Raw genomic sequence first — 12,920 nt, 5'->3', positions numbered from 1 at the left:
TCATTAATAAATTTTAGTTATAACTATTTTCATTATTATTCTTGCCTCAGCCCCAAGCTCCCCAAATTACTTTTTATCTACAGTGCTGTGGTCTTGAATCCCACAACAGAAACCATCAAGCTGGCCCATTAAAAGAAAAGAAGAAGAAAGTATGTTGGGGTATGTGGGGACTTTCCTCCATAGCAGCTGGTCCGTCTGGATGGTTATTAACCCAGCAAGTCCCAGAGGCAGGTCATTAGTCCTTTAGCCGACATTTAATTGAGCACCCCTGACGTTCTAGCCCTTGAAAAAAAAGATTAACCCCAATCTTCATCCAAAGATTAACAAAAGAGCCTCTGACATTAAGAAACTCACAGACTAGTTGTGGGAAGAAGGACCTAATTATGTACATTACCATACAATGTCATGTCAGCTCCAGGGACAAGGGTACCCATCTGTTGTGTTCACTGCTGGATCTCCAGCACTTAGAAGGGTCCCTGGCACATAGCAGGTACGCAATAAATATTTATCAAGTGAATGAAACAATAGTGGATTTTCTTTTTAAGATTTTACTTATTGGGTGCCTAGGTGGCTCAGTGGGTTAAAGCCTCTGCCTTCAGCTCAGGTCATGATCCCAGGGTCCTGGGATCGAGCCCTGCATCAGGCTCTCTGCTCAGTGGGGAGCCTGCTTCCCTCTCTCTCTCTGCCTGCCTCTCTGCCTACTTGGGATCTCTGTCTGTCAAATAAATAAATAAAAATCTTAAAAAAAAAAAAAAAGATTTGACTTATTTATTTGACAGAGAGAGACATAGAGAGAGAGGGAACACAAGCAGGGGGAGTGGGAGAGGGAGAAGCAGGCTTCCCACAGAGCGTGGAGCCTGATGAGAGGATCAATCCCAGGAACCCTGGGACCTGACCTGAGCCAAAGACAGACACTTAACCCACTGAGCCACCCAGGTGCCCTTATGTAATATGTTTTTGAATCATGTCACCTCAAGTGCAGGCGTAAACAGGTTTGGCAGCAAACACAGCTCACCCAGCAGGAGGGGAAGCACACAAGCCCACAAGTGAGTGCCGCTACCCGTGAGCTCCAGGTGTGCCATGGATCCCAGCCGATGTGTCTTACCCAGGGAAAGAGAATGCCAGTTAACCCAGTTAGTCTATTCATCAAAGATACATGAGGGAGGGGGAGACAAACCATGAGAGCTGTGGACTCTGAGAAACAAATTGAGGATTTTGGAGGGGAGGAGGGGTTGGGAGGTTGGGTGAGCCTGGTGGTGGGTATTATGGAGGCCACTTATTGCATGGAGCACTGGGTGTGGTGCATAAACACAATGAATCTTGGAACACACACAAAAAAAATGAAATTTAACAAAAAAGATACATTAGGGAGAGTTTCTAGAATATCGAAAGCGTGAGTCTTCCATAAAGGAACAAGTGGTGAGGATGAAGGACATGCAGGCAGAGAGAACAACACGTACAAAGGCAGGAGGCATGAGCAAACATGGCCTTTTGGCATAATTTTAAATAGCTTTTATGACTGGACCTCGAGCTGTCCATGGAAACTAGCCAAAGGTGAGACTGGAAAAGCAGTCAGGGATACGGAGGAGGAGGGTGATTTCATGCCCATCTTTGTATATGGCAGCTCATTTTAAATGACTGCTTTTTGGCAGGTGTGACCTTTGTATTTCCTACATTTCTGCCGTGCTCCAAATTACATACGTTGTGTGCCCAGCCTTTGAAGGCACCTGTTTTTGACATCACGGCTTAGAACTAGGGATATTTTTGGAGACTTTCAATTCAGGAAAGGGCATGATCAGATTTTCATCTTATTAAGACAGTTCAGACAGAGCTGGGGGAGGGTGGACATGACCAGTTGGAAGGCAATTACACAGGGCCGGAGGGGAGGAGATGATGAGTAAGTTCAAGCAATGGCAGTAGGAATAGACAGAAAGAAATGGATTTCAGAGCATTTTTTAAGTTTGTTGGATGCACTGAGTGGAGAATAAGCAAGAATGTAGGACGACACACAGATTTCTAGCTTTATTGCCTTTGGAAAGGAGGTGATACCATTCACAAAGGTAGATAGTAACAGAGGAGAGGGAAGGTGATGACTTGCTGAGTTGTCCATGGGATGAGCAGGGAGGTGTAGAGCAGGCCGGCAGAGGTGATGTGTTTCAAGTTGGTGTAAAGAAGGCAGAAGAGGAGATGTGTGGTCCATATACACTATGGAGTATTATGCCTCCATCAGAAAGGATGAATACCCAACTTTTGTAGCAACATGGACGGGACTGGAAGAGATTATGCTGAGTGAAATAAGTCAAGCAGAGAGAGTCAATTATCATATGGTTTCACTTATTTGTGGAGTATAACAAATAGCATGGAGGACATGGGGAGATGGAGAGGAGAAGGGAGTTGAGGGAAATCGGAAGGGGAGGTGAACCATGAGAGATTATGGACTCTGAAAAACAATCTGAGGGTTTTGAAGGGGCGGGGGGTGGGAGGTTGGGGGAACCAGGTGGTGGGTATTAGGGAGGGCACAGATTGCATGGAGCACTGGGTGCAGTGCAAAAACAATGAATACTGTTACACTGAAAAGAAATTAAAAATTTAAAAATTTAAAAAAAAAAAAAAAAGGCAGAAGAGGAAGATTCAGGACTCATCCACTGGAGAATGGTCAGAACTCTGCCTGTAGACGAGCCCCCTGTGGGGAGAGCTAAAAAGAGACGAGACATTGGAGAACACTAGCATTTGTGCAGCAAGTCTAAACGTGACGCCTGGCAAGAGACCAACAGTGAGAAGAAGCCAGGGATAACATGGGATACAGTCGTGGGGACACTCAAGCCAGAGAAAGGTGTCAACGATATCCAAATCTACAGAAAGAACACTTAGGATTAGGATGGAAGGCATCCCTTTAGATTTCATCTCTAAAACGCCTTATGTGTTGGAGTAAGAGCCCTCCTTACTGTGTGACTAAATCAGATTCCAGGAGCTACGCAGTGATGGGAAGTGGAGAAATGGAGAGTTACTTTAAGCAATCTTTCAACTGATCTCTAAAGCTAGTAGGAGACAGAGAATTCTTTCCGGTGAGACACATGGAGAGGGTTTGTTTTGTACTAAATGGAAGGAGCCAGGAGAGAGAAAAGGGATTGAAAATACACAGAAGAGAAGAGAAGGTGGAAGTGGCATCTAGAACATGGGCAGATGGAGGGTGGAGATCTCCTCTGAAGAAGAAGAAGAAGGGAAGAGTGGACAAACATATCTATAGCTGGGGAAGAGATCAGTAGAGCTTGGCTCTGGAAGCCTCTGGTAAACTAGCAGTCACATTTACCTGCTGAGAGCAGTGCAGAGAGGGGATAACAGGGCAGGAGAGATTAAACACTTGTGAGGATTGAGTGAGGAACTTGGTCATGGACACCAGTCAGGATTCTGGTGTTTCTGTGGGTTGGGCTAACTCAGGAAACTGCAGGCTTATAGGGGAGAACACTGGTAATGAACAGTGATTTTCCCTGGCAGGTTTCCAAAGCCTGAAGGAAGGCAGAGAACAATGACTGGGGGGTCCAGGTTTGCATGTTTGCAGAGCACATGCAACAAAAGACCAAGAGGAGAAGAGGAGTCCAAGATGGCGGAGGAGTAGGAGACCTTAGTTTCATCTGGTCCCAGGAATTCAGCTAGATAGCTTCCAAATCATTCTGAACACCTGTCAACTCAACAGGAGACATAAGAAAAGGATAGCTGTCACTCTACAAATAGAAAAGGGAGCTCACTAAGGGTTGCTCATATGATGAGCCATAAGATCCTGGCTGGATCTGGAAAGAAGCAAATCCAGGAGTTGGTTGGGAGGCTGAGAGGACAGAGTAGCTCCTCAGTCATAAGGTGTCCACAAGTAAATTTAGTCCTCAAGTTGGCAGACCTGAAGGATAAGGACCCACTAATGGGCACCCCCCCCAAGATTATTTACACAGGCAGCAAAAACTATGATCATCACGTCTTTCTAGACCATTCTAGGTTAGAATTCTCCAAAGAGCCTAACAGAAACTGGTTCATCCACATATTTAACAGGATGACATTTTGGTGGAGCTAGAATATGTTCTTCTTAGAGGTCTTATATACGGGCTCATGTTTAGATGAAGAAATTAATAAAGAGGTTCCCTTGTGTGTCTCAATTTACACACATAATTAGTCAATATCAGAACTCAACTCTCCTGACCATGCTACCCCAGTCTTCCACACACCATGACCTCTCTTTTGAAATTCAGAACCTACCAAAACTCAATGCTTTGTCTCCTCTGGACTGGCAGGTTAATCTTGCACCAAGAAATTAAATAAAAATAAGGGAGTGTTAAAAACTGTAGAAAGCGGCCTTTTTTTGCACAAGATTGTTGACCAGGGTAAACCAGATTTTCTTCCTTTCATTCACCTGGTCGGTTTGAAAACCTTGGGGCCTATTTCAGTTCTCTCTAACATTAAGTCTTTACTTGCTTTCTTTCCTCAACTATATGTATTAAACCAATAGAGAAAATGTCCAGGGAGAGACATAGTGTAACTCAAGGAAATACAGTGATCAAAGGCATATAGACAGTGACGGGAGGTTTGCAGAGAATTAAGCCCTTCGTCCAATTTTAAGATCAGCTTCCAACATTTTTGTGAAGGTAAAAAAATAAAAAATAAAAAATAAAATCTTTCCCTCTGCTTCTTGCCACTGCCATCCTTCTGCTTTTTGTACCCAGGAAAAGTTTGCTTTTCTAAAAATACTCAACTAGGTTTGGCGGCTCAGTCAGTTAAGGGTCTGCTTTCAGCCCAGGTCATTGTCTCAGAGTCCCAGGATGGAGTCCTACATCAGGCTCCCGGCTCAGCAGGGAGTCTGCTTCTCCCTCTCCTTCTGCCTGCCATTCCCCCTGCTTGTGCTCGCTCTCTTTCTCTCTCTCTGTCAAATAAATGATAAAAAAATCTTTTTTTAAATTTTTTATTTTTTATAAACATATATTTTTATCCCCAGGGGTACAGGTCTGTGAATCGCCAGATTTACACACTTCACAGCACTCACCAAAGCACATACCCTCCCCAATGTCCATAACCCCACCCCCCTTCTCCCAACCCCCCAGCAACCCTCAGTTTGTTTTGTGAGATTGAGAGTCACTTATGGTTTGTCTCCCTCCCAATCCCATCTTGTTTCATTTATTCTTCTCCTACCCACTTAAGCCCCCATGTTGCATCACCACTTCCTCATATCAGGGAGATCATATGATAGTTGTCTTTCTCCGCTTGACTTATTTCGCTAAGCATGATACGCTCTAGTTCCATCCATGTTGTCGCAAATGGCAAGATTTCATTTCTTTTGATGGCTGCATAGTATTCCATTGTGTATATATACCACATCTTCTTGATCCATTCATCTGTTGATGGACATCTAGGTTCTTTCCATAGTTTGGCTATTGTGGACATTGCTGCTATAAACATTCGGGTGCACGTGCCCTTCGGGTAAATACCCAGTAGTGCAATTGCTGGGTCACAGGGCAGTTCTATTTTCAACATTAGTGCAATTGCTGGGTCATAGGGCAGTTCTATTTTCAACATTGCTGTATCTATTACAGTTCTATTTTCAACATTGTTTGTATCTTTAGGGTAAATACTCAGTAGTGCAATTGTATCTATTGCAGTTCTATTTTCAACATTGTTTGTATCTTTAGGGTAAATACCCAGTAGTGCAATTGCTGGGTCATAGGGCAGTTCTATTTTCAACATTGCTGCTATAAACATTTGGGTGCACGTGCCCCTTCGGATCACTACGTTTGTATCTTTAGGGTAAATACCCAGTAGTGCAATTGCTGGTCCATAGGGCAGTTCTATTTTCAACATTTTGAGGAACCTCCATGCTGTTTTCCAGAGCGGTTGCACCAGCTTGCATTCCCACCAACAGTGTAGGAGTCAAATTATCACTCTTTGCAGATGATATGATACTATATGTGGGAAACCCAGAAGACTCCATAAAAAATCTTTTAAAAAATACTCAACTAATTTTTTTTTTTTTTTTTAGTGATGGGGGTTTTGTAGGGGGATTTCAGTGGTAAGTGTTGAAACATAATCGCTAAACTGAGAAAACAGTCCTCAAATGTACACAAACAGACTGGTCCGAATTTTTGTCAGTCTACTTGCAAGTTCTGAGAATGCCAGCAGGATCCCCTGCATTAAGTATGGGAGTCTCTTCCTTCCCTGCACAGAGTTGTCGAGTGTCCACCAGGCTACTGAGGTGTGGAAACCTTGTGAAATGCTAACCAGCCCTTTCTTCCACTTGAAGGTACCATGTTCTCTGCTACAAATGGAACGAAGAGCCCCCAGTGAGTCCCGACTCCTGCGCCGCCATTTTGGAAAAAGCTGGTCTGGATAATTGGGCTCTTGGAAAAACAAAAGTAATGTTTTCATGTAATTTTTAAGAAAAAAAACAATTAACGATTGTGCTGGCTTTACTGAGCATTCTAACATTATACAGTGCTCGAAAATCTTATGGCTTTTTTGTGTTACCAAATCTCTAGCTTAAAATAGGGAGTATAGATAGAATTTATAAATCTATAAAGGTTTTCTTCAGCAAAATGAAATACTTTGTTGTTATAAAAGTTTCTTTTAAGAAATCCAAGAAAATTTTCTCTTGAAAATTTATAAAAAAAAAAAAATCAAAAAAAATTCTTCATTTCAGATAGTACTAAAAACATACTGACACATTTTATTGTATTACCACCAAATATAGTCAGTAAATATTCAGAACATTTTATTTTATTACCACCAAATATAGTCAGTAAATATTCAGAATACATTAATATATATTAATATCATATAATATACAGAATATATTCTGCAGAGAATCATAATGATCTGAATTACAATTATCTAATTTTTTTCTTCCTAATTCTCAAATCTGCATCTGCTGTAAACTTGAAATTTATCTGGAGCAAACTATTCACCATTGTTAGTAAACTTGCCATATGTATTTGGAGATCGGTGTGTTTATGTATTGAACTTGAGACCTGAGAGATCTTAATATACTTAATCCCTTCAAGAATGAAGTAAAAAAATAATAATAAATTTTGAATATGGAAGTAAGACAGGTCGCGTCTTGGGCAAAGGATGGCTTTTCAGATACCCTCCAGCATGATAAAATGGGGAGGTAAGCAAAGAAAGATGGTACCAGGTCTCAGGGCTATACTAAATGTATCACTGGGGGCCAGTGGAGAAAAGAGCCAGTCTTAAGAGAGGAAGTACTGAGAGACTGAGCGCTCTAGAATAACCAGGGTCAGCCCTACCACAGACCTACAGAGAGTGAAACATACTTCCACATGAGTTGTTATCTTGGGGTGGAAGAAGCCAGAGAGAATTTTCACAATATTCACGTAAGAAGTCACTCCCGTAACAATTTAAGGTATTTAAAAAATATTTCTCTTTGGCTGAATGCCCTACGTATTCAGTAATCCATTTTTCCTTCAGTAATGAGTAAGGAGAGATGCTGAGCACCAAAAAGATGTGTATTTTATTTACACCATTTTCTTTTTTTTTTTTTTAAGATTTTATTTTTTTATTTGACAGAGATCACAAGTAGGCAGAGAGAGAGGAGGAAGCAGGCTCCCCACGGAGCAGAGAGCCTGATGCGGGGCTCGATCCTAGGACGCTGGGATCATGACCTGAGCCAAAGGCAGAGGCTTTAACCCCCTGAGCCACCCAGGCACCCCTATTTACACCATTTTCTTTGAGATGATCACAATGATGAATTTCATCAGGCTGAAATCTCATGATTTATGGTCTGAAACACATGCCTGACTTCCAACAGAGTTCTAACTTGTAAAAAGGCCCTTTGCAGTTCCAGTTCTGCTTGGTATTTAAGTAGCATTTTAAAGCTATTTGGTTTTTTTCCACTTCACCTTTTCCAACTCATTAAGACGGATAAAAGTATTCAATACAGAAACATTTCTAATGCCGTGCAAAATAAATGAAGAAATAAAAGGATGACCTTTTTAAACAGATTGAATTTTAAATCAATTGTCAACAGTAGAATGGACTAAATATATTAACACGTAGAGTCCCATAGAAATTAAAACTGGATTCCATCAGAACCTATAATGCTAGACTGTTTGCCTGTGATGCCAAGGTTTCAAGTAATGGAACTAGCTTCCCGTGTTTCCAGTTCTCATGACTCAGCTCTTACTTTTGAATTGAAGTAACTCTCTTAGTGTGTTCCATCGACTCTCTTTTAGATGACTTTTATTAGTAAATATATTAAAAGAAAAAAAATATTCATATTTCCTGGAGGAGGAAGAAAACGCTTAAATGAGAACCATTCCAGGCCTCTGGCTCCTGTATTTCTCTGATTCATTTTGGTTATACAGTGATTGAAAAAATCAGCCCTCCTTTCTCGATGGTGGCCACTGGTCTGGTGAGAATGTTGTTAATTGCGTCTGGGGCCATCGATCTGCCTTATTCCCCTTGTGAGCCCCTGAGGGACCGCACCCCTGCCTTATTCACCTCTGTATCCCCAGTAGATGAGTACATAACAGCAGATCTCAATAAAGGTTTGAAGGATGAATCACTATACCTGTAAGTGTCCTCTATCTTGCAACTAGGTTTGTAAGATTTTTTAACTTTGGGAAATACAGTTTTTAAGAAACGCAAAAATTAGCTTTGCTCCAAATATATGATGCTAAAACTTCAGTCAAAGAGCTGAACACCCTCCATGCTTACTTGCCCATTCCACAAAACCTGTTGCAAATAACCGTACGATTGCTAGACAGTATTCCTTCTCCAACAGAGATTTCCTTCAAGAATAGAAATCCATAATGTTATAGCAAAATCCAGGCCAAAGAAGCGAAAGGCAGTGATGTCCAAAATCTAAAAAGAGTCAGAATACAGTCTGTTCTGCAAAGCGTAGCACATGACATGTTCACATTTGTGTGTCATTGATTTTATTTGTATTTTATTTTAATTCTTCTAAGGTATTCCTGAAATATTACCATGTGGAACAGTTAAATTTAATGCGAAAGGAAGCCATTGACAAGCTTATTTTGATTCAAGCCTGTGTCAGAGGATTCTTGGATTCAAGAAGATACCAAAAAATACAGGAGAAAAGGAAAGAGAGTGCTATAGTAATACAGTCAGGTAATCACTTAGGTGGTCTCCCGATGTAATAAAACGTAATGTTACATTTGGGGATGGACATAAAATCTAATCATATATACAAACCTCCATTTTTATGTAGCTTTTGTGTTTCATTCCAGACTCTGTCATGTTGATATTTTCTCTATGCCACATCTAAATCAGATTGTTTTCATGATGGGCACTTTTAATATTTGAAGGCTTTGTTTTAGATAAAATAATTCAATTTTTCAATTTTCTGTCAAGCATCAGTGAAACACAGTTGACCTATTGTGCAAGATACAACAAGTGATCGAATTAATTACAAATTACAGGAATCATATTATTACATCCCTTGGACAATAATATTTTTCCTACTTTATTCCAAAGGTTACACTTGCCCTAATTTTTGACCACTTGATTAAATCTCATTTTGTTAAAGGTCATCCATTTCTTTCTGTTAACTCTAGGGAAATAATATTTATAATCTTACTTCACATGTTTTTATTAAAATGTTTCAGTGGGCTTTAGATTTCACTTTCCATTTTTCCTAGGAGAAACTAACCATAGAGCCTGGCATGGTTTAATACAGTAAATATTGGACTTCCATAGTAAAAATTAAAAAAAAAAATACGGTTTTTCCATAGTAAAAACCGTATTTTATTCTGCAGCCTGATACACACTCCTACTACAAGCGAGGCACTCTGATGTTTTCTATTCTGGTTTATTTCACTTCATTTTTAGACATGAGGTTTGGCCCACTAAATCAATTCTCTAATCCACCATGGATTTGCAGCCTGCCTTCTGGAGAATACAGACATGTCGGGCAGAATCGTTGACTAACATTTGAAAGATTCATGTTCTAGTCGCAGGTCTGTCCGTTCATAATGGTTCATGTCTTTGGGGATTTTAAAGCCCTTAACTTCTCACTGAAACATCAAAATGCAAATCCCTATAATTTGGAGTCAAATTCTTTATCCTCAATTCCAAAACTTGTAAAACACTAAAGAAAAGGTTTATCATACCTCATCTAGCAGTGAAATGTGACCTAATATTTATAGCCCTTTATTCATCGCCCATGGTAAAATACAGTTTTCCCGGAGAAATAATCATGGTTTTAATTATGGAATGCTTCACTGGCATGGGGAACATTACAGAATGTATATTATTTGCTTTGAATTACCTTTATAAAATAAAAAAGTTTAAATCTGAATTCTGAAATGTATCTGGCTCCAAGGATAATTGCCCCAAAAGTCCAAAACATCACACTTAGATAGGGACTTTCTCCCATAAATAGCCAAAGTAGTTATCAGCAGATTTTAAGCAAATGAATACATTTTGTCTTTCTCATCAGCTTATCCAATCTCTTTCATTTCAGTTTCATCCCCAGACTCCCCTTAATACAAAAGGTGCCTTGGTTATTTTCTTACTATAGCTTATCATCTAGAAGAATCTAGTTAATGAACAATACTTTTTAATGAACAGTATTTTCAATGAACATGTTCTATTTGGAGTCTTTAATTTTCCTCTTTGACATAGATGGTCAAAAAAAAAAAAGTGTTTCTATTACTTAAGTAATGTGTCTTTGTCTTTATTCTAATCAGCACTGCTCCCCACCTTATGTGTTTCAGCTGCAAGAGGACATCTAGTCAGGAAACAAAGAAAAGAAAATGTTAACATGAAAAACACAGCAGTAACAACCATTCAAACCTATGGTGAGGAATTTGACTACAAGAAAAGCTTTGAAAATAAAAGGTATAATGATGTTCATTCTTATGCCATTTTGACATTCTACATTTTTTCCAAATCTGTGAAGTCAATATAAAGTTCACAGTCTTTCTTGCACCTAATCAGGTCCGAATACTGAACCATTAAATGTCAGTGAACACGGGGCGCCTGGGTGGCTCAGTGGGTTAAGCCGCTGCCTTCGGCTCAGGTCATGATCTCAGGGTCCTGGGATTGAGTCCCGCATCCGGCTCTCTGCTCGGCAGGGAGCCTGCTTCCCTCTCTCTCTCTCTCTCTCTCTCTGCCTGCCTCTCCATCTACTTGTGATTTCTCTCTGTCAAATAAATAAATAAAATCTTTAAAAAAAAAAAAAATGTCAGTGAACACCCAGTGGCCGCTCTTGTGTTCTTCATCCTATTGGGAAGTTCACTGGCATTTCTCCCTGATGATCGCCCTTTCCTTCCCCAGCTTTTCTCTTCCTAGGCTTCTGCCAGACTTCTCTCTACATTTCTGCTCCTAATTCTAAGTATCCGTTGCTCATTCCTCCTCTTCTCCCCATGTTTAAATCCTCCTTCACATCTAAATATCCTCATCTCTGGGCTCTCTCATTCATTCCCATGGCCCAAATATCCAATATGCCATTAATTCCTAAACCGTAATCCAATCTTCAAAACATGGCCCTGGGCTCTTTCTTCTCTTGAACCTCCATATCATATTTCTACGTGCGTATTAGTAGATCCACCCGAATTCATTCATACAGAAGGCTTTATGCTAAGCTGTGGGGACACATAGATAATTAAGACAAAACCCTGGTCCTAAAAGTTGCTCACAGAGTCATGGAAAAGAAATATAACCAATAAGTGCATGATTCTAGAAACACGAGTTAACTCTACTGTAAAGATATGCAAAGGGTACAGTAGGGTCGTGGAGGGTCTCGGTGGGGATTAAGGCGAAGGGATATAAATATGTAGATTTTGCCTCATTGATAAAACTTGAATTGATCGAAAGATGCCTATGTTGTATCTCTCTATAAGAGACAGAGGTCATTCCAGCCCCAATCCCAGGCCCCTTGTCTTTTTTTTTTTTTTTTTCCGAATTTACTGGGATTGAATTGGCATGTAACATTGGGTTAGTTTAAGGTGTACAACATGATGATTTGATGCATGTATATACTGTAAAATAATTACCACAGTGAAGTTAGTTAACATTTCCCTCACCTCGGTAGTTACAACTGTGTGTGGTAAGAACACCTCCCTTAGCAACTTTCAAGTCCATTATACAGGATCATCAAGAGCCACCACGCTGTACACTAGATCCCAAGAACTAGTTCATCTTTTTAAAAATTTCCACTCCACTGAGGTATTTACATAGAAAATTTATGATTTACACATAAAATTATAAATTATTTACATATAAAATTATATTTAAAGTGTGCATCATGATGATTTCATATACATATACACTGTGGCAGGATTTCCCCATTTAATTCATTACTTCATCCATCACCTTACATAGTTCTCTTTGATGCTTTTTTGGTGAGAACATTTCAGTTGTACTCCCTTAGCAAAATTCAGTTCTACTGAACAGTGATTACTCCTACTCATCAAATAGCTGGAAGGCTCTATCCTTTTACCAAACTCTCCCTTTTTCCCCCACTTAACCCTTTCACAGCCAAAACTCTGTTTCTTTTTTTGTTTTGTTTTTGTTTCTCAGATTCCACACATAAGTGATACCATGCAGTATTTTTCTTCCCTGTCTGGTTTATTTCATCCATGTTATCAAGAAAGACGGGATTTCCTTCTTTCTCGTAGCTGAATAATACTCCATTGTATACATATACCGTAACTTCTTTACCCATTCATCCATTAATGGACACTTGGGTTATTTCCAGCTCTTGGTTTTTGTGAGAAATACTGCAATGAACATGGAAGTGCAGAGATCTCTTTGAGATCATTGTTTCCTTTGGATATAGTGCCAGAAGTCGGATTGCTGGTATTGCTATTTAGTTTTTTTGAGGAACCTCCATATTATTTCCTATAATGGCACCAATGTACATTCCCACTGACATGCAGCATTCTCATTGCATAAGCACTCTCTTT

General features: G+C 39.9%; 1 protein-coding gene across 4 annotated transcripts in view; it reads left to right on the top strand.

Annotated features, from left to right (window-relative positions):
- Positions 1–12,920, top strand: part of MYO3A (myosin IIIA) — a 241,796-nt gene that overhangs the window by 186,990 nt on the left and 41,886 nt on the right. For all 4 annotated transcript variants that reach the window (XM_059183893.1, XM_059183895.1, XM_059183894.1 and 1 more), the window contains 3 exons: positions 6,278–6,389; positions 8,958–9,120; positions 10,728–10,851. In XM_059183893.1, the coding sequence (XP_059039876.1) occupies positions 6,278–6,389; positions 8,958–9,120; positions 10,728–10,851 (399 nt within the window). The remainder of the gene's footprint in view (positions 1–6,277; positions 6,390–8,957; positions 9,121–10,727; positions 10,852–12,920) is intronic.

This window comes from Mustela lutreola, chromosome 8 (assembly GCF_030435805.1).
Source record: "Mustela lutreola isolate mMusLut2 chromosome 8, mMusLut2.pri, whole genome shotgun sequence".
In the NCBI taxonomy this organism is placed as follows: domain Eukaryota; kingdom Metazoa; phylum Chordata; class Mammalia; order Carnivora; family Mustelidae; genus Mustela; species Mustela lutreola.
This window is presented reverse-complemented; position numbering and strand designations above follow the sequence as displayed.